Below are 22217 nucleotides of genomic sequence, written 5' to 3'. Positions count from 1 at the left end.
CTGCTCTAAGTATTAATTTTAATACAATTTTAATCTAAAATGTTTATTTTTAAATAATTTACGTCTAGTTTATTGTTTCATAAAATTTACATGTCTGGTATATGTTCGTTTTAATTATTTAGCTTAATTATGAATTTGTAAGCTGTACATGGATGTATCTTTATGAATTTTTAATAACTTTTTAGCACGCAAAGACGAGGTCCATTTCACAATGGTGACAATAAACAGTATCTATCTCATGAAGCAGGAATATGAAGAACTTGAATTTCCACTGGGGAAACTTCTTTCATTAACACGTATCGTGTTGCATGACTGTTGCCAGGTTTAGCCGGATGTACGTAAATCCAAGCACTGACAAAAGGAAGTGCAAATGTTTAGAAGAAAAAAAACAAACAGACACAATTAAGGACCTTTATGCACTGCTAACTGATGGCAAACCTCACATGCTAATTCTGTTATACAGGAAGCAATACATTGTATTCAAATGACAAAACCAAGTCAGGATAAAGAAACGGTGCTTAAAGGTACTTGCAGTTTTCAAAAATGGCAGAACATATCCAAGCATATCAAGTACGCTCTATTTGTGGTCCACTGGTGCATTTTGGCATGGTGATAAGAGTGACGGTCTAAAAACAAAAAACCATGATTAAAACAATATGGGTAGCTGCAATCATTCTGTCACATAACTTGAACGACACTCAAAGTTGTTTTTAAACCCTGGAAAGGAATTAATGACTCCAACATAAGTCAACACATGGTAAACGTTGTTGTGAATTTCATGTGAGGGGCAGCTCAGTGATTGAAGGGTAGCTGCAATGGCTTTTTCTTGGACATAATTTGTCAGTGCATTTGTACTTCTCTTTGATGTACACTAAGTATGAACACTCTTCCACACTCCCATTGGCTTAAATGCACTGAGAAGGGCATTTTTTTCACAGACATCTGAGGGCGCTGTTGCTGTGATGTCATCCAAGGAAGACATAGTTCAGTGCATAGGTTTTTCTCTTAAAAATTGTGAACCCAGAATTTACTTACTGAAAGCGTTTCTGAGAAAAGCAGTGATGCTCAGTAATTGCTGAGCACACAAACAAAAATGAATTAGCATCGAATATTTAGTACAGCAAACTCCCCAAAAATACATGACTTTTTTGTGTACAAACCAAAGTAACATTTATAGGCTTTCTTCCTGGGATGACATCATGGTTTTGCTCATAAATATGGAAAAAAATGGCAAAATACCCTTTGAAATAGTGAGAAAAATGCTGAATACATGGTTACTGCCTTTTGAAGGCTTGTGTGTTAAAACAATTTGACTGCAGCTACCCTTTAAAAAATCTTGGCAAGGGTGCATGTCCAAGGAAGAATACATCCAATTGTCCATTGTTTCTGGGAAGGTATAAAGATGTGCAAACTCCTTTGTTCCACCAGTATTAAGTGATGTTTTACGTATAACAAAACAGAACAAAGATACAGCATCTACACTGTGATGGTATGAAAAGTTTGGCAACTTTTCACTGCAGAGTAAAAGTGAGTCAACAATTACAAACATAATACCTCATAGGGGCAATAAACGCCCATCCATGGTTTTGACAGAGTTTAAGGGATTTTTATTTAGAGGATTAAGGAGGGCAGCGCCCAGCCAATATTCTTTACTTGGTGCTCAATGCCTGATTAAAGTTTCAGCACAAGGAATGTAGGAAAAAAAAAAAGCCCACTCCTTTAATGTCTACTCTACTTTTCCCTTCAATACACACCAAAATCTTTGCCAAACAAAATTACATAAATGTGGGGTAACCCCAATGGTCAATAGTCACATTGTCCTAAAATTCTAATCAACCATTCAATCAACAGTCTTAAAAAACTGTCTAATGTTGCCAGCGCCAAATCTATTTTATGGCAGCACGTCTCCTACAATGGGCATAGGTTCCCACAGGAGACCTGTCGAAAACATCGAGAAAAGAGGGGAAAAAATCCAGAGAGCCTTTGGGATTCAAAGATATATGACAACAAAACGAGGCCAACTTGGCAGTATAAATGTCTCGCAGGACAGGGTAGATACAATCACGGATCCAGCGTCACAGATCTTCTGGGTCCTTCAACACAACAGATCCTCTTCACCTCTCGGAATTTCCGAGCGCGTGCCACCACAGTGACGTTTTTGGATCGGTCTTTTGGCCACCATCACACGTTGGCCACAGGAGAGACATGAACGAAACTACGCACGTCACCATGGCCAAAATGCACTGATTGATTTAACATGCTGAATGAATTCCACTGAGAGCATTCCCAAGAACAGTTTAAATAAGAAAAAGCTGGCACCATTTTAGGACGGCATCTCTTGCCTTTTATTATTTTTTTCTCTCCTAACAAATATCAGCATCACATCTTGGATGCTTCCCAGAGCCTTGACTTTGTTTCGTAATCTTCTAGGAGCCTTGTTCCATTTTTTCTCTTACATTCTTTAGTTGAACTCATGAAAAAAATGTAGCAAAAGCAACTCAAAAGTTTATTTAGGAAGCAATGTAGACTCTCCCGCATCCTTCAATACAAGTACAAAAATGTGCACAGTAATGGATCATGGATGATTCTTAAGATTTCTGGGGATTTAGGGTTAACAGTGGAAGAGGAAGGTATATCATTGAATTCACAGTAGAGACAAAACCCCCTTTTTGCTACTTCATTCTCCACCCACCCCTAATTCCATCCACCTTCCACTTTTAATCATCACTTGAATCCTCCCAGATCCTTCAAAATCCTTCAAAATCCATCATTCTCCACCCACCCCTAATTCCATCCACCTTCCACTTTTAATCATCACTTTAACCCTCCCAGATCCTTCAAAATCCATCAGAGGATTTTGTAGGCATGTGAAGGATTGAGGGATGTACAGCCCTGCCATGGTTCCTTAAACAGGGGGGCTTACCACACCCCTTGAACACATATATTCAAGTACTAAAGAATGGGCCTCAGGATTCCTGCACGGGGGAGAATTTTGGAAGATATGTCTTCTGGAAAAAACCAAGGAAGTAAAACTATAAATAACAAACTTTGAGAAAAAAAAATTGTTTTTATGGCTAAATAGCTCAGCAATCAATAAGCTACCAGTACATGTACTAAGAAAGATTTTTACAAAGATGGAAAAAGGACACAAATTAGTGATAAACCGAATTGTCACGACTGCTAAAAGTGGCCAGAAGTTTAAGCGTGAGTTTTTTAAGGCAGCTGTGCATTCCATTGTGTGATGCACATTTTTTCCAATGACATCGGTTATTGAAAGTACAGGGGACTCATTGGTGATTTATCAAAACCACAGCATAGGAAGACGGCAATTAAAATGTATTTACTCGTGCATGGTGAAACACAGTCTCGCAACATCAAGGTTGATGCTTGGCTTATTATACAAACAGGGCCTAGTCGGGTTTGGGCCCTACTCAAACTCGGTCTGGATCCCCTCATCCCATGGTTCCTGGAAAAATTCTTTACTTCTAGCCCTTCAAATTTGTTTTTTTAATTAACAAGGTCAAGGAAAATTTTCCTGTGATTTAAGAATGTTGTTAGAGCCAAGCCACTAGATCAATTGGACTTGACCAATAGGACGAATACTCAGGGTTTGGGTTAGTAACAATATTCCGAAAACCTCTTTTGACACATATACCCGCACCAAAGAAACACAAGAGGAGTCAGATTGGTGTAGTGGCTCTTTTCTTGCCTTCCACCTCTGCAAGCCAGGATTGAATCCGACCTAGGTCGGCATGTGGATTGGGTTTTCAGTCCCTGCCTGATTCTGTGGACTTTCCCTGGAATGTTAATCTGGGGTTTTCCTCCCACCTCTAAAACTGGACAAATCTTCATTGTCTTTCTAACTGTCCCTTCATCCTGGAATTGCCGCTAAATGTGCTGTTGGATGAAAAGATGTAAATAAATAAATAAATAAAAATAAATGAATAAACAATATAACCCTGGAAGGCTTGCAGCAATACTCCGTGTTCATGAAAGCAAGTACATCAGTTTCATTATGATTTATCTACAACTTCTTTAATACAATAAAAATACTATAGGTATTTATAGAGTGCCTTTAACATGGATCAAAGCGCTGTACATCAAATATGTATGTGAATTTGGCAACCAAGTGTCCTAATGTACAGAACATGTGGCAGAAGAATGAAGGTGAAATAAAAACATCTACATTATGACCATAAACATACCGGCGTGTATGTAACCTACTTAGAAGCTGGCCATGAAACTTCTCAAATTGCAGTATCTTGCAAAAAAAAAATCTCGTTGGCAAAAGGTTTCATTTCCACAAAGCAATTCCTTAGGGATGATTCAGTTTGACGTCTACATTTGTCCGCCAAATCAATTTCCAGCTAAACAGGAACCACCTTGCCACATTTTGGTGGCTAGCCTGGGCAGGCTTACATTCATGGTCAGGATGGTGTTACGCCCCCCTCTCCCTTCCTATGTGGTGGGCCCCCTCCCTTTCCTGTCACAAAGCTAGTAGCCTCAAGAGCTCAACTCTTTTACCAGTTTGTATTTTGGCCAGATTCCTGTGGTTTGCTAACCAAAAATCCTTTCCTGTCTCTGAAAACAACTGCTATTTCCACACACCACCTGCACTTTACCTGAACAATTACAAAGTTTACAGAATACAGAATTTTATAAAATTTAGCCTTTCCTCCATCCCCTCCTCTACACATTCGCAATGTGACTAAGTTTGGTGAGCGACTGCAACCTTATCTCAGGATTTCAATTTTTCTGAATGTATCTAAGATGTTTAAAAGATTTCAAAGGACTATTGCTTTCGCAGGCCTTAACCGTTCAGTTCCTGTCTCTCTGGACAACCTTAACAGTGCAACTGGCAGATCCTGGGGGACAATAGGGCCATATCCCCCTTCCCCCCCTCACCAAAAAAAGAACAAAAAGTGTTTTGTTTCTTAAATGTTAACGAGAAAAAGTCTATTTTGGGGAGTGTTTCTTTTCTCCTTCCAGAAGCATGTAAAAAGGAACAACTGTAGCCCCACCCCTCAGGCCATAAAAGGTTACGTAGAAATTTTCCAAATTTTGTGCTCCCACTAAACACACATTTTGGCCCTTCCCTCAAAAATGTGGTTGTTGATCTACCCCTGCTCCCTTTGCTGCTCAAAAACCTCCACATGTATAGTTATAAGGAATAAAATGTCATAAAGTGCTTATGGGTAAGACATGTGAAACCAGTTAACATTTTTGCCATTTGAAAGAGTTCCAAACTGCTAAGCTAAAATGTATGAAACTCGAGTTTTGAAAACCAGAATGTCATTCTAAGGAATTATACACAAAGAGAGAGGTTCCTCAGACAGCGCAACATACAGCTTCACAGATACAAACAAATAAATGCAGGGACGCAGAAAGGCAGGGATGCAGAGAGGCAGGGCCGGGGGATATTCCCTGTGCTGACTCATATCCGGTGCACATGTTGGGACTTCGCAGGCCAGCCATTGTTTCCAGAGCATAAACACCAAGTCAGGCGCCTGCTTTGACCTTGCCTGACCCAAAAAAGGACAGTGTGTCCAAAGGCTGTCTTGAGTGTCCAGACCAGGACACTATCGTCACAACAATTTCAGCCTACTGTGAATACATGCTGGGCAGGGCACGAACTTTGTACCAAGAGTACTTTGTAATTTACCGAAAGCTAGATTTTTACTTTTGAGTGATACAAATCAAGAATGACAGGACTGACGGAAGTAAATCTGATGGTATTCAGCCTGAAGCCTGAATTTGTTCCACATGTTACTTTATTGGCATGAAATTCAAATTTAATATTAAGAGAATACATAAAATGTAGCGGTATGACACTTTTTACGTTCTTGTCACTGCATACGGAAAGTGTATTCTATTAAATCACGGAAGAAATAGCGTCAAGTATTTAATTTCCTCTGTAAAATCTCAAACGATATATAATACGAGATACAAAGATTTTCCAAAAGGGAAATACAAACTTATTTCACTCAACATCTCTCTGATCTGTACATAATTCTGTGTGATGTGAGCTGGATGGTGCACCCACTGATAAAATAAACAAAAATTAAAAATGATTAAGATACAATTTCAAATAGTCTGAGGGACTCACTAATATATTTAAAAAAATTTTCTTCACAGACCTGTATCTTGCCCAATTTGATTCCAGATATACTATTTCTGGACAAAAAAAAAAGGTGAGGAAGAAAGATCAGATGCGACCTTGAGCAGGAAGACAGGATCACGCCACATCAATGACAATTAATTTGCTTGCGCGTGATAGCTAGAAAAGGGAAGAGGATGTCGCTGCTGTTTCTTGAGGACATGTTTTTAGCAATGTTCTTCCGACGCCGGGAAGCTTTCGTGCAAACAAACGTGACCATTAATCCCAGGAGTGTCTATAAACAGTAACACTCACAATCTGTGGTGGCAGAATTCAAATCCTGCATTCTGTAGCAATACGGCGATCAGAACGAAGCAGGATATGGGTGAAAAATGACAATCACATTTCCTCATCGAACGATTGGTTTGCATTTCTTCAGCTCCACAAATTACTCCAATAATGTACAGCCAAACTTTCACTATTCAAACATATTCCTCACAATAATATGCATTAAAAAAGTAGCATCCAAACTTCTCCTGCATATTTTGCAAGGGACCTTACATCCTCAAAAAAAAACGCTACTGAGCAGGATCCCAATGGTACATTCTTTATACTTCAACTTTCAAGGGTCACCAAGCCCATGTAAAGTAACAGGAGGCTGTACTGCATGGCCCTTTAGCCTGGGGTGGACTTGTTAGGAAAGATGGAGGTTGAATGCTCTGGGGTCAAGCCAGTCTACTAGAAATCTCCGACCCCGGAACAGGCAGCAATAGTAGGGTTTCAAGTGGTAGGATTTCCGGTGAATTCGACATCACAAAACACTTGCAGGGAAAGTTGCTTGGGATGAAATGTGTTGAACATTTGTAAATTCACACAATCAACATTTGATATGATGTCACAATTTTACATTCGGGTTACGTTAAGCATGAACCGGCCTATAAGAAGTCACATTAATGGCTGCATGGCCCACAATTATTAACGTGAAGATAAGGCCAAGTCCAAAGGTTATGGCTAGATATAATGCATGCACTTAAGGGAACCATTGGCTATCATCTACAACAATTCTCATCGCCCCAAGCCACAGCCACTTGATTTGGGCAGAGCCCTAATGCCCAAATATTATGAACGTGCCACTGGGTTATGACAGTGCTAGATTAGGGGTGAATTCAAGTAGCTACTGGACAAAAATGCCCAGAGCATTAGGTTAAATAAAATCTGTTCTATTAAGCGGTGGCAAAGTGTAAATTATAAAACAACACAATGTTTCTGAGGTGGTTTGCCAGTCATCAATGAAAAGATTGACTTTCGATTCATTTAAGAAACAGAATTACTGTATTCATAATGCAATGTGAAAGTTTCATGCAAGTATGAAACAGCCTACAGAAAAAAATGGGGAAATCCCACACAAGGTTTCTGACATCATTAATAACATGCATCGAAGAGTTACACTTGATCTGTTCCTTAATATCCCATGTCAAAAATGGAAATAATGACCAGTTTTCCAATAAAAGTTAGAGAACAATCGATGAAAAGTGTAAGAGGTTCATACACTGAGTTCATCAACGACTGATGGCGTCTGTGCCCACTGGAATGCAGCTAGTAGTTTTGCCATCAATCAATCAATCAATCAATCAATCAATCAATCAATCAATCAATCAATCAATCAATCAATCAATCAATCAATCAAACTATTTTCTACGCAAAAGTGCTGTCTGCCAAGGTTTGCATTAGTGAATGTAAACTGTTCGACAAATGGACAGGCTGAATGAAATGTTATCGCAACTGAGCTGAGCAAGGGGTAGCATTCCCCTCAACAGTCAGCAACGCTCAGAGATGGTAACTAACACATATCATCACATGATCTTATTGATGTATCTGTAATTGCTTCAGATTGCCGGCACAGTTGATATATACCATCACCTGGCATGACTAGACTGTGCTGAAGAAAATATTATATACAACTTGGCTGGCATTTCTACTGTCACGTAGCGAGGGCACCAGACAGCAGCCGCGGGCTGAGACAGGCGATCTACGGCAGTTGGCCATGGATGTGATGACAGTTGCAGTCGTCACAGAGATGAACAACTCTGCACCGACTGATGGAGTGTTATAATGGGCCTGAGGGTTGGCCGTTTATCCAGGGAATCATTCTAACAATCTTCCGAACTCACGGAAACAGTTCATAGGGTAAGAACCATCAGCTGGTTCCCATTTCTGTTGGATGGCACAGTCAGTTAACACTTTCAGTTATATTATCTTTTTTTGTCGCTCATGCTTATCTACAGGTGCACACATCACACAGTTGTCAGGCTATTCACTAGAGTGGCTCCAATGAATTTATTGTTTAAGTGATCGAGGACCGAAATGTTGCAGGTGTACATTCAAGATCGTTATCAGTATCCTCCTGCTTTTTTTCATCAAATCAACTGCTGCAACAGCAATCGATGTCATCAATGAGTTGCACGTTGTACATAAATAATGACAAAGTCTTCCTGATTGGTAATCAGGGTTTCCATAGTCTGCAAACAAGCTTACTACATGTAGTTGCAAAATTTATCACTGATCTTTCACACAGGTCCAAAAGGAGAATGACGGCATCAGGTAGCATCTGGTTATTCACCTCATGGGAATTTCTCCTTCCTCCGAGGCCAAGGGATGGATCAGAGATCACAAATGCTTGGGATGATTTCAAGTCTTCAAGCACTCGGGCAACATCCATCCACATGGGCGTACTCAGTTCCAATGGAGTTCAACGACCAGCAACACCGTGCACGAATCACTCGATGCTGTGTGACATCTCCGGTTCATTAACTCCATCACTTCCACCACCAGCATTGTGCGGCAGCCGTAAACAGTGAAAGCACCCCTTGTCTGGTCGGACAGGGCATTTGTGTCCATCCCAGCCAGTGAACCGAGCACAGGATCTAGCAAGTATTGAGGATCATCACCCAACAAAATCACAACAGCGGAAGGAAAACAGGCACTTACATGTCTGATCACCTCCTGAGTTTCTTGCCGGGGCTTTGACGGGCGATCTTCTTGGAGTCTCGTAGAGCCCTCTGGTGCCTCTTCTTGAATTCCTGTAATTCACAAATGGACTTGGAGTTCTTAATGTTGTACCATTTCACATGATTAATTTCTAATTAACCCTAACAGTCCCAAATCCTCCAATTTCAATATGATTTTACACCCTAGGGGGTTAGGGTTCGCTGAACTCAAAGAATATAATTCAATCTTAGATTATGGACAGTGGCTACTGGTATACCACGAGTTTATAAATACAGTCTTAAATGTTGGCTTTGCACTTTAACAAACACTGCATAAATGGACAGTCAGTTGAACATAATAAGCCATACAGTGACACATACAGCCCGGGCGTGTACTATGTTTCCTTAAAAAGAACACTCAGGACCCACGTTTGGGGGGGGGAGCACAAGGGTCTGAATCAAGATTTTTCTACACCCCAATCACTGCACCTGCCACACATTCAATTCAACTTACCCTCTGCAGTTCAGCTTTCTGCTCTTCAAACCATTGGTACATTCCTTCCTGGCTCAGCTTGCGACAGAACTGCTCTGGGCCAGCTTTGATCGGAAAAAAAGAACAGAACTTGTTTTGGAGACCGGAGGAATATGTATATACTCTTCATGGAGTTGAGACGGTTCATAGGAATCTCTCTGGGCCCAGCGAGAAGGATAACACAAGAATTTAGAGTCAGCTGGGGGCTAAATGTACTCAATAAATATATCATATCAGCACAAGCAGGTTTGAACAGGAGATTAAGCAAGCATTAACCACTTCCTGCCGGGTGGAATTTGCATATGCGGGACGAGTTCCCCGGCGATTTTCAAGATTTTCTGTTTTCATCATTCTTCAAAAATTCACAACTTCATTTACTAGACGTTTACACCCACACAAATAACTGTCTGGAGTCTACTCTAATCTGACAGGTAACCTCTACTGACTCCTGATTATTGCAGCCAGGCCTGCCGCCAAGTAAAGAGAGCCCAGATTGTGCGACGTTGCATAATTGTTCGAAATTGGCCCAGTTCATTGCGGAATGGTAGCGGTGTCTTTTTAAATGCAGCCAGATCAGGGTGCAGCAGTACCGTATTGTTCATCGCTAGAGTGCTGGAGCACTTTTGTCCGCTCTAATAATTCGCTGGCACTGAATGCCACAAACAGTGGTATACTGTTTCAAAACAATGACAGATTACCTCTGCTAACGCCAACTGAAAAACAATAGCAATTCCCACCAGATCAGTCTTTTGTTCCGAGTAGAGTCTTTTGTTACAAGGCCCAACTCCTTTGTCCGATTTCGGGCACCCCCGGCTATGCGTACTAATTCAAGGTACCCGGTACAGGGAACTCCAGAGGAAAGTGGTTAAGTATTCAAGGCAGTCCGCAGATTGTGTAATTGGAAGTGTAAAGCCTTCTCTTAAACCCAGGTTTGTTTTGCAGTCTTAAGCTTCAGCTTTGAAGTCAAATTTCCAGGTGACTGTGTCTTTCACTTGATAGGAAACTGCTAAGGCATTAGCAATGTAATTATTATGCTATTTGTATAAAGAATGAAATGAAATCGGCACAAAATGCGTACTTTTCAATCGTATATCGTCAGGCTGAAAGAAAAATCCTTGGTGGGCCGATGTCGGTTGGCTGTCTGCTGTTGCATCGGGAGCTGATGCGATGTCCATGTCATCCATCCCATCATGCTTCACTTCTTCCACCTCACTCTCACTGTCGCTACTGTCGAGTGCAAGCTGCCTCTTTCCCAGAGTTGTGGCAGCCTGTATGTCCTTCTGGAGGGTGCCAAAACCTACACCACTGTCATCATTCTCTGCATGAAATAAAACAAATTTTCCTTTAGGGTGAAACACATTTTTACTTCTTCGTAACAGTTCAAAAGTTTGGATTTAAATTTCTAACCCACAAATGTAGGTTTGACTCCCATGGAGAGGTGATATTCATCGTCTACCCTCCCCTCTGGTTTTCCACACTAATAACCTGCACTGTCTTGACAACAGTCTTTATGGCTGCAATGCAACATCTTAACTTGAATGTGCCCTTTGACCTTGACAACCTAGTGACACTAAACCACTTTGGGCTTGAACTGTTCCAAGGCAAAAGCAGACTTTTAAGCTAATTTATGAATGAATCCCACAACATGAATCTTAAGGCCATTTAAGTGATTTAGTGAATATAGAATGGTTCCGCTCCTTAATTTACCGTATAGAAAAATGGACATTGCGGGCAGAAATTGTTGAGTGTTCTCAATGTTACACATTGTCCAAGATTCTTTTCTAGGCCTGCAACCCAAAGTAGCCCTGGTGACTCATGAGTCACTTCTTTAGTTTGGGTCACATTTAACAAAAAAATGCTCGAGCTCCCCTGTTAAAAAAATCAAGGCTTCTCACCTGTCTCCAACTCATCATCTCCAAAGAACCTGAAGGGTTGATTCTCGTCTTTACTCCCGGTGAACGTCAGGTCACTGACCTCATAGTACACATCCTTAGAGACCTCAGGAATTACTGTCTCAGCTTTTGTCTTGTCCTTTTTCTTTATAGAAGATCTGTGCAGATAGAAACTTCTTAAACATTTTGTTGTTTTATACTGAACAAAACAACAAATAGGATAAAAAGATTCACTCCAAGATTACATTAAAATTTCAGGTATTAATTGTTTGCTTCTAAGGATTTCAATATAATGAATTGCAACAACGGATTCAAATAATGGATAGTTGCAGTAAGTGTAGAGCGAATAACTTACGCATTTGATATTGAAGTATTTGCTCTCTCAAAATGAGCATGGTCCTCCCTCGTCGGATCATATCTCAATCGACTAGGATCCCTGGAAAAAGGAGGAAAAAATACGAACTTTTGATTTCATGACACAAATTGGTAGAATGAAACATGACTTGGTCCACTGGAAAGACTTTGCTTGGACTGAATCATCTTGCCCTCTGAACAGTGTAAGAGTGTTGTGAAGACCACCATACGGTGAGCACTAGAGGACTCTTAACCACTTCGCGCCAGTGGCAGTTATCAATGTTGATGATGCTGGGACGGAATAATTATCATTTTTTTCTGTTTTCAAAATTCTTTAAAAATTCCTATCTTCATTTACTGGACACTTCCATCCACACGAAGGACTGTCTGGTTTCTACTCTAATCTGACAGACAACATCTATAAACGCTGGAGTATTTCAGCCAGGCCTGCTGCCTTGTAAAAAGAGCCCAGATTGTGCGGTGTTACATAATTTTCTTTTGTTCACGAAACCGGCACAGTATACTGCTGACCTCTTTTCAATAGGGGCCAGATTAGCATGCAGCGATACTGTGTGGCTCATCGCTGCGGTGGTGGAGCGCTTTTGTCCCCGGTGGTAATCCGCTTGCGCTAAATCCCCCAAACCGTGGTATACTGTTTCAAAACAAGGCTGGATTATCTCCACAATTGAGAGAGAAAAAAATGTTGGTAAAACCAAGAAGCCTAGTCTTTTGTTACAAGGCCCAGTTCCCTTTGACCGAGTTCGGAGACCCCTGCCACGCATATAGAGAATATGTCAGGTACCGGAAACCCGGCAGTAAGTGGTTAATCTTAAATTTTAAAAAGTTTCCGATCACAAGAGACCCAAAGGCTAAATGGGCCAGACAGGTTTATTACCTTGCATACAATTTCATGTTATCTTGGCATATCAGCATCCTGTTTCAACATCTGTAACTCTCGTTTCCAAGCAACTGTCACAGACTGTCTTGCAACAAATCAGTAAGCAAGTAAACATTTTGGACTTTAAAGGGCTACATCATTAGTGAAAGACTGTAATCCGAAACCTCATTTTTGGTAAGCAAACTAGCAGTGTCAAAGAATACTCCTCAACCAACAGCAACTGACATCATCTACATGCTGATAAAGATCAATCCACCTTACCTGAAGTTTGAAGTAGTCTTGCTCTCCAGGCTGTGCATAGCCTGACTCCCGACAATGTCCTCCAACACAGACAGCGCTTTCTGTTTCTCTGCCTTCAAGTCTTGATTTTCACCAATGTCCTCCTCATTACTTTCGTCTGTACACCAAGCAAAGAATCACACATCCCAAACTACGAACACATTTTCTGAGATATCTTCCTGAACCCTAGAAACTCCACCAATGTGCAAGCTCCTCAAGACACACTTTCTTTCAAAATCTTCCAAAACACTTGGTGGATATTGACATGTTTAGGACAGTGAGGATTCAAGTATTTTCAAGTTCGTATCTAAATACATTTCTGTTTTTAGAAATCTTGCATTTTAGCAGAATCAGAAACATCATTGTGTTGTTATTATGACATCTGCCAGGGATCAACTCGAATATCTAAATGCCCAGCCTGCACATAGGAACCGCATTCCACATCCGTGCATAAATAAAAAGCCACCAATGAAAGTGAAGACTGTCAGAAGCACATAGCAACCAGTACAGTTTCAAGACCTTTGAGGGCACTGCCTTCCCTACAGTATACATGTATAAAGTCAGGTTTTAAGTCCACCCAAAGCACATTGTAACAAAAACAGACTGGTACCACTTATCTCGACCATCGTATGGCCTCATGTGAGCATACGTCCTACAAAATATTCTATATGGGAGAGGGGGATGGTGGAACGGAAACAAGTGTTTTACCTTCATCTTCCAGGAATAGTTCCCCCAGCTTGAAGCGACTATCTGTGCCGATCCTATGCTGAAGTCTAAGTAACTGTTGATACCATCGGTGAAAACAAAACAAACCAATTACATCCGGTTTAAGTGACCGATAATCCTAGCGGCACAACTAGCTGGCAGCAATTACGGATTGAATTTGGGTTTACTGTCAAGCTCATCTGAGAACGTCTTCAGAAATCTCTGCTGCGGCAATCAACATAAACAATATACATGTAAAATCAGCAGAAGACTTAGATGAAAAGCCAAATGTTATCATTTGAACATAAAGCAGGTCTTTAACCCTAACCATCCCAAATCCATCAAATCCACACCCACTATTGGTGGCTTTTGTTTAGACTCAGTCCAGGAGGCCTAAGGTGACCAGATATTGATGGATTATGATGGGCTTAGTCCTGGAGGCCAGAAGCACTGCCGGGGCATTCAGTGCATGTTGTCGTGGCAACAGCACTGAGGATGCCATGTAAGCCATCGGCAACAGGTCCATCAATAAAGACCAACATGCCGGTGGTGGACTTCTTAGCAAGAAATGCAGACTCCACAGGTTGTGTTGCACAGATTTGGTCCGGTGCTTAGCAAAAGACACTTGAGAGTTTAGGTTAATTCCTTCTGACTGGAGGAACTATTCTCTTTTTCTTTCAGGAATGCTGGTTGCTAGTTCACTTTTTTCCTCTTCTGGCCCGTTCAAGTTAACATTACATGTAGATATTTATTACACATCCGCAAAGTTATACCAGCCATGTTTCCAAGTGAAATGTACAACCATAGGCAGTTACGTACTGAATTCAAGCTGGTTCATAAATTCAATGAGGAAAAGCTAGTGACCTTCACAAAAAGAGGTACTTTTGGACTTGATGTTGAATCTTGCTGTACCAAATTAATGATTTCTCTTCCCCTTACCTTTTCCCCTGCCTTTCCTTGGAACTGCGGTTTGATCTTAAATCTCTCTTCGTCGCCAGTCTTGTCCATTTCTTCCATCCTCTCTTCATCATCGCTATCAAAGAGACCTGGTCGTCTGCCACTTGAAGTTTCAGTCTATCACAAGGAAGGAACAGAGCACTTCATACACTTCGGCAAAAAATTTTCCAACACGCCAAGACATGATATTGTCTGAAAATGATGCCATGAGCTCAATCAAATCATGAGCAATGGGAATCCATCTCTTGAGTAAAACCACTGCGGTTACGCCATGGATCAATCTCTTTCTTGAGTATGTGTGGTTCTGAGAAGAACCGGGGAATAACGTGACGTTTCTAACAATGTACTCTGTCTGTCTTTAGGACAAAAAAGAGGTCTTTAACACTAACCATCCCAAATCTATCAAATCCACATCCATCCGTCTTCAGGAAGTCTCCTGTAGTCGGACAGAGTGCACTGTTCAAAACGTTGAGTTATTCCCCGGTTCTTCTCAGAACCACACATACTCAAGAAAGAGATTGATCCATGGTGTAACCGCAATCGTTTCACTCGTATAGTTCTTTGACCATGAAAACCTTCAAGTCTTATCAATCCATCTCTTGTAAGGGTAATACAGTGTGGGTATCTATATTGCCTTTTCTATTAAAACGAATTACTGACATAAACTTCAACTGAAATTACCGAAATTGAAAAAGGTTTGACTTCATTTCGTTAGGTTTCGCCACCAGATAGCTAGTCTATGGAATGCGGTGACCTTCTGGCACGAAGATCAAACATTAATCTAAAAATCTGTGCATTCATCCTGCTCATTGAGAGTTGACATCCGACCGGTGAGGTTACACTGCTTGTGTTCTTGGGCCAGACAGTCCATCACTTTTGCTGCTTCTTCCCAACAAGGAATAAATGGGTATAAAAAGGACAGAGAAAGTTGTCGATTTGATTTGCTGCTCACGCTTGAAATGACTGCCTTAACATTTATACCCCTGATTATTCCGCTCCCTTGGGTGTATAAAACGTTTGCGCATCCAATGAGCGGGGAAATCACGAAGTAACATCATAAAGCATCATACCTTAGACATAACACTCTGATCTTGTTCGGTACGCTCTGCTTCTGAGGCTTCGTCATCCGAGTCGAATCTTACATGGTGCCCAACAGAAAGTGAGCCCCCTTTCAAATCCTGAAGAGGAATGACAAGTCACAGATCGAACTCAAAACATTCGTAACAGCAATTTGATTGATGGTGGAATCGGCCATGAAATCACTGACGAACTCGGTCAGTATTAGAGACAAGCGTGAACGCTCGTGCGAGCAAGTCTTGGGATTGAGTCCATATACCTCAAAAAAAAACCTTGCCAATTTTCACTCACAGACTCTCAGACGGAACTAAATACACAGAGCTGAAACAACCACATCATTAAACATGTACATCTAACCAAAATATTGCAATCTGGGACGCTGTATTATACATGCATGTCCTAAACTGCCATATTTGATAAGCATTGCATATTTTGAACGTCGTCCTCTAATAAATGACTCCTCAATCTTTCAGATACCTAAAAAGAAAGCCACAGAGGTAATTTTTGACTTGTAAAATGTAAAAAAAAAAAAAGAGTGAGGCAAACATGTAGCGAGGTCCGGAAACAATGGGACCCAGAGCCACATCCTGCTTACCAGAGATTTCAGGGCATCTTGGATGGCAGCCTTCTGGGTCAAGATGGCCGCTTGCCTCTTCTTGACTGACTCCAACCGTATCTGGTTGGACTGCCTGAGTTTGCTTGGATTCCCGGGAGAGCCCAGTGTAGGTTTTCTTGCTTCAGAGTCCATGTTGCCAGTCGAAGGTCTCCTTCGAGGTGTCTGTGTTTCTTCAGTGGGGTCCGAGCTTTCACTGGAATCGGTGTCACTTGTACCGTCCAGATCTGATGACTGGTCATCAGTATTGCTAGCATTGTTGTCTGCACTGCCGTCACCTGCATCACTCCCATCGACAATCTCATTTTTTCTTCTCTTTCCAAGATTACCCTTGTGCTCTGTTTTCCTTTGCACTCTGCTGTTATCGCTCGGGGTGATGCTCTCCCCGCCGCTACGATAAAAAGTGCTATTTGGCGACAAATTGTTGATATCGTCATTCTCTGCTTTGTCTCTATGCTCAGCCTCAAACTCCTCCTCATCATTACCGTCTGCATCATCATCGCCATCGGTATCCTCATTAGCATCATTACTATCTCTGCTAATACTGTCATCTTCATCATCGTCGGAATCTTCATCAGCACCATCTTCATAATTGCCGCCGTCCTCTTTGCTTACTTTGTCATCCTCTTCCCCTCTCCTGGCCGTATCAATATCGAACTCTGCTCCACTGTTGTCATTTTCCTCGGCACTCCCAAGCTGGATATTTTCAGGAGGAGGGCCATCTGCCTTTTTGCGTCTGCCGGGAGAAACACTTTGGAATCTGTCGATTGGTCTGGTAGTTGTTCTCCTGCTTTCCTTGATAGGGGATGAGCCCGTTGAGTGTACTGTCATTTCAGTCATGGTATCCTCCTGTCCGGAACCGTCAAAGTCTTCCGTACCGCCTGACATAGCAGCCATCTTCTCCGTGCTGTAGTATTCCTCCGCCCAATTTCTCAGCGACTCTTGCCCTTCGGACTCTGCCTCGGTGCCTTTCCTGGCAAAATTGCAAATGTCATCTGTGTCGGCTGACCCGCACGAATCGTCGTCCGATTCCAGATTGCACTGCTCCATCAAGTCTTGTACATCCCTGCACAGCCTGCCCCGATCTCCTTCAACTGAACTACTTTGGTCGAAATTTACGCTCCCTTGCATTTGCGCCCGGTAAGGTTTGAGCTTGACCAAATCTGTTCTGCTGCTGTTGGATTTTCCAGTGTTCAAACCGACAATTTCAAAGTCTCCCTCAGAAAGTTGGAACTTTCCTGTGCCTCGTCGAGTTTCATCTGTACTCCTGGAAAGACTAATTTGCTTCCTTTCAGACATGTCATCTTTGAACCACATTTCTTGCTGGCCAAGTTTTGTTTTCTTCTTGCGTGCATACTCTGGAAAATCCCCCATTCTTTTTCGATCCATATCCGATATTGTCTCCGGAAGATGCCAAGTCAGATATTCCACAGGTCTGCCAGCTATGATCTGGTCACTCTTGGCATCCTCCTTGAATTTACGAACGTGGTGTACATACTTGGAGGGGTCAAAGGTCATCGTTGATCTCTTATCCTTACGCCGCATGTGCATGATGGGAAGAACGCGGCCAAATTTGCCAACAACCCAATTCTGTGAGAAAGAAAAAAATTAGAAAACACTCCAATTAAGTAGGTATGTTGTAAAAAGAAATGTCAGAAGATCTGCTAATTTGAATGTCAAGTAGAGTGATCATTGGTATGAACTGTAACACAAGTGGGATTCCAAATGTTTCTTGAGTCAAGTATTAAGTTCATATAAGTGCATGCTCAACACAAGAGTGCGCCACCAAGAGTTTGCAACGCGTTGGCCAATCACAATGCACAAAATTTGTCGACCCAACGCGCGTTTGGAAAGGGTCAACAAATTTCGCGCATTATGATCGGCCAACGCGTTGCAAACTCTTGGTGGCACACAACTGTGAATCACCCGTATTCCAGGCAAACTCAAGAAGCACATTTGGGAACCATCTCACCTTTGTCCAACCATGCAACAGACAAAAACATCTCTGTATGAAACCTCTTACTGAATTCAAGCGAACTAAAATCCCCAATTTAAAAGCATTTGCATCAAGAAGAAAAAAAAAAATCAGTTTTGAATATCAACAACATCAATAAAGATTTTCCTTCAACACCAGAAGCAAGGTTTCCACTTGAACTAACCGTTTCTCCTGGTATCGGTGTCCCAGGAACAGCTTTCTTCATGACAAAGTCCTCCACGCCTGCCTTCTTCATACTCTCCTCCAGCCTTTCCCTGGCTGAATCCTCCTCCTTCAGCTTTCTTGTCTTCTTGATGTCAGGCTCTGGGGTTTCCTGGGCTTCTTTCCGCTCTTTTGCAAGTCTGAAATAAACAAACCACGAAGGAATGGCGTATTTGTTTTTGGAAGGTAAACTCAGAAGCCATCATCGCATTGCACAAGGAGCAAACAAACAAAGCAAAGGCCGGTTCAAACTTCAGGCAAATGTGAAAGTGATGCCAATGCATGAAGCAGTTGCAGCAAAATTTATTTGAACTTAAGTGGTTTTAAGCTTTACAAATTTGCAGCATAAATATATTAGATTTGACAACGCAGTTTTGCTTTCATGTTATGCTTTCAAGAAATATAAACCGGCCTTTACTTTGATGGTACCATCGGTCTGGATGTTTCTTACTTGGTCAAAAAGTCCTTCTTCGCAACTTGTACTTTCATTATGTGTCCTTTCCACTTGGCATTGTTGTATGTTGATAGGCCTGCCAAGATTCAAATCAGTATAAAGTAAAAACAATTTTTAAAAAATTTGTGGAATGGTATAAACTTTCTAATTTTCTACAAATGACCTCTGCAAGGCTTGGCGCTGCTCTTAAAGTAGCACATGGAAGTCACCGATGAGGAAATGAGCATTTCAACCCATTCTCAGGTCATGTTGAAAACAGATAAGAGTTTAATTGAATAAATGACATTTATACGAAAACAGCATTCTATCGCTTTAGTGTCTCCTGTAAGTAGGGCTGTGCTGAACATCTGAATATTCAATCGATTATTGAATATTCAAATTTTTTTTTTGAAGTAGAATATTCAGAAGCAAAATTCATGAAAAGGGAGAATTTTCTTTTGTTTTAAATGAGAAAAGTTGCACTATGGAGGCTTGTTTCAAGCAGATTCAAATGAAAAGCGACAGAAATTTTTCAACGATTCAAAACGTAAATTATTCAGTAACAAATTTAAAAGGAATAGAAATTTTCAACAGGGCAAGAAGTCTTGTTCATCTCTCCAATCTTGCTAAATCATGGCTGAAGATACCCCTAGACATGGGAAGCTGTTATAGTGATTATAATGTACAATTGTGTGTGTTATTGCAACTGACTTTGTATATGGTTTGTTCATCAACAATCTGTTGGTCAGTACAACCAAATATTTGGATATTCGATCGAATTGAAGATCAAATATTCGAACAGTAAATTATTCAAATTGTCTCAGCCCTACCTGTAAGTGCTACTCAAACTTTCAAGGACTTACACTTCTTGAAATTGGTCTCTGTGATGTTGATGTCCACATAAGCAAACACATTCACTATTTGGCCTGTTAAAAAAAATCAAGAAAGCGAATCACGAACTTTCTGAAGGTAACATCAAATTTCTGAAGGTGTGGAAGAAATTCTTTGCATGACTTTGTTGAGCATTTTAAAAAGGAAAAAAACCTTCTTCATTTCTCCTTCAGAACTTAAATGCTTCAAAAGCAGTCTCTATGCTTACTATCTGTATGATGAGCAAAAACAGAAAAATAATTGAAAACAGTAAACAACCCCAGTTTTCTGTGCAAATTTCCGGTGGAAATCATAACATTGGGCCAAATTTCTGACCATCTGTAACCTGCATTGCATACCTTGACTATCCCGCTTTGTCCTGACATTGACATCTGTGACTGATCCGAACTTTCCAAAGCGTTGCTCAAGGTCTGCCGAGGTGACATCCTTGTGCAGACCTCCAACAAAGAGTCGTCTTCTATCGGGTTCAGATTTCATCTTGGTTTCATCAGGCAAGGGGGATCAACTCAGGCTAAGAACCATGATTATTTCCTTAGTTCCAGATCGCAAAAATTGTTCAAGCCTGACTGCACCTCAAATAATCCTCAGATTCCAGTGAAATGTGGTCAGTGGTCCACCTTGCATGCAGGAGACAATACAAAATATTTTCAAAATTCAAATTTCTAATTTGGATTTGCAGGATCGACAAAACCGACGAAAACACTTTTTCTAGTTCTAGATTGGTGTAGCCAGTTCTGGATTACTTCAAAATCTTCTTCGCGCATAAAAAGCAATAAAGGGAAAAATAAATTTTTCAGAAAGAACCAGGGTAGAACTTTCTGATGAAGAATTTCTTTAGAGAAAATTAGTTAATATTTTAAAATTCCAGTCAATTTGAAAAGAGAACTTGGGCAAATTTTGACTCAATTTTTTTGAATCTATTTTGAAAATTTATGTAGTTGAGTTCCCCACGTTCACCACATTCAGCTTCTGGTAAATTTTCCAAAATTGAGATTCTAAAAGTAATTCAGATGCGATAGACATTTGATGTGAGAGTTTACTGTCAGCTATGAAACATGTACTTAGTATCAAGGATAGTGAGTGACCCTCTAGCCTCTAATTTTTTTGTCAATTTTTTGGCTCCCATAATTTTTGACAAACCATCTGACCATGTCAAAATGTGAGTCCAACTGCTGGTTGAAATTCCTTTTCTAGACATGCGACAAATTCTGAAAGTGTAATCTGTACAACAAGAACATAGAAGCTTACATTTTATGTTTCAAAACAGCAATCATCTTACAATGTGGTATCCAAAAACAACAGAAAAATGATTGTGTTTTCTTTTCAAACGAACCAGAACTAGGAAAAATCCAGAACTGGGAAAACGACTGTAGGCCTAGGCCTACACATGCTACCTGTAAAGAAAAACAATTCCAAACAAAATCAAACCGGAAAGAGTTCCATGTACGGACGCCACTTGACACCCTCTGCACAAACCCTATGGGACTGGTCTGAAAATTCTAGGTGTTGTCTGTGGTCTAATGTAAGTAAACGACTTGGATTTTGTCCTTCCTAAATTGAAATTTTCTTGACATATTTCTGCTTTCTGATAGCTAGTAATAGGTCACTGTAGGCAATAATTACTGGCATCCGTAGATCTTGGCCTATATGCCTCTTCTCATCAAACCAACTCCTAATCTCGTGGACACTGGGACATTTCCAACTTTTGAGAAGAGACACCATGTTCATGATGCTGGTTGTCATGGTTGCATGGCATGAATGATGGCTGCATCAGAAAATATTGGCTGCTGCTAAAAAAGGTAATTGCCAAGAAGGCCTACCCCTCCGTCTGTCTGAAGATACCTTCTAGTGACTAGTTCTAACGATTAACATGTATTATTAGAACTGGCCAGAGAGGGGGGGTTGGCCTACAGTGACAGTGGCCTAAGCCTAATTCAATTTATCACAAAACATGTGCAATGCAAATCGGCAGTATCCCACAGCATGGACTGATGGAGGAAACAGCAGCTGGCTTTTAAGTTTTAGCTTATACTTATAGTCGACACGGAAAGGCTTGTTAATGGAATGCTCACAGTATCGTTACTGTACATGTAGTAAGTTGAAGGATCAAACCAAACTTACCCGTCCTTGCTTCAGTAAAAAATACGATTAATAACTCCGAGTGCCAAGTTTCATCGCCACACGTGCGACACCCTTGTTTTCACCAAAAAAGAGACATGCGCACGCACGATGGAGGAAGGTACACACGATACACACGAAAAAGTTCAGTAAGTCTGGTAGCCAGCATTAATACAGCTTGCACACA

General features: G+C 40.9%; 1 protein-coding gene across 2 annotated transcripts; it reads right to left on the bottom strand.

Moving 5' to 3' along the window:
• Window positions 1-5753: 5753 nt before the first annotated feature.
• Window positions 5754-22159, bottom strand: nol8 (nucleolar protein 8). 2 transcript variants are annotated; one of them, XM_087135438.1, is made up of 15 exons: window positions 22034-22159; window positions 20251-20529; window positions 19885-19947; window positions 19040-19118; window positions 18551-18728; window positions 16374-17981; window positions 15772-15879; window positions 14684-14818; window positions 13748-13820; window positions 13022-13157; window positions 11864-11944; window positions 11512-11666; window positions 10695-10934; window positions 9599-9681; window positions 5754-9177 (listed from the first exon to the last, which is right to left on the bottom strand). In XM_087135438.1, exons 2-15 carry the CDS (start codon window positions 20387-20389, stop codon window positions 9094-9096), a joined length of 3162 nt encoding a protein of 1053 aa, XP_086991564.1. In that variant the 5' UTR covers window positions 20390-20529; window positions 22034-22159; the 3' UTR covers window positions 5754-9093. The 2 variants fall into 2 exon arrangements, with proteins under 2 accessions (XP_086991564.1, XP_086991565.1); XM_087135439.1 differs by lacking the exons at window positions 19040-19118; window positions 22034-22159 and having other exon boundaries at window positions 20251-20309.
• Between the last annotated feature and the right edge of the window lie 58 nt (window positions 22160-22217).

Source organism: Acanthaster planci, linkage group LG04 (assembly GCF_054643075.1).
Source record: "Acanthaster planci isolate LZ-2023a linkage group LG04, COTS_SCS, whole genome shotgun sequence".
NCBI classification, from domain to species: Eukaryota; Metazoa; Echinodermata; class Asteroidea; order Valvatida; family Acanthasteridae; genus Acanthaster; species Acanthaster planci.
The sequence above is the reverse complement of the archived record's forward strand: the minus strand, read 5'-3'. Positions and strand labels throughout refer to the sequence as shown.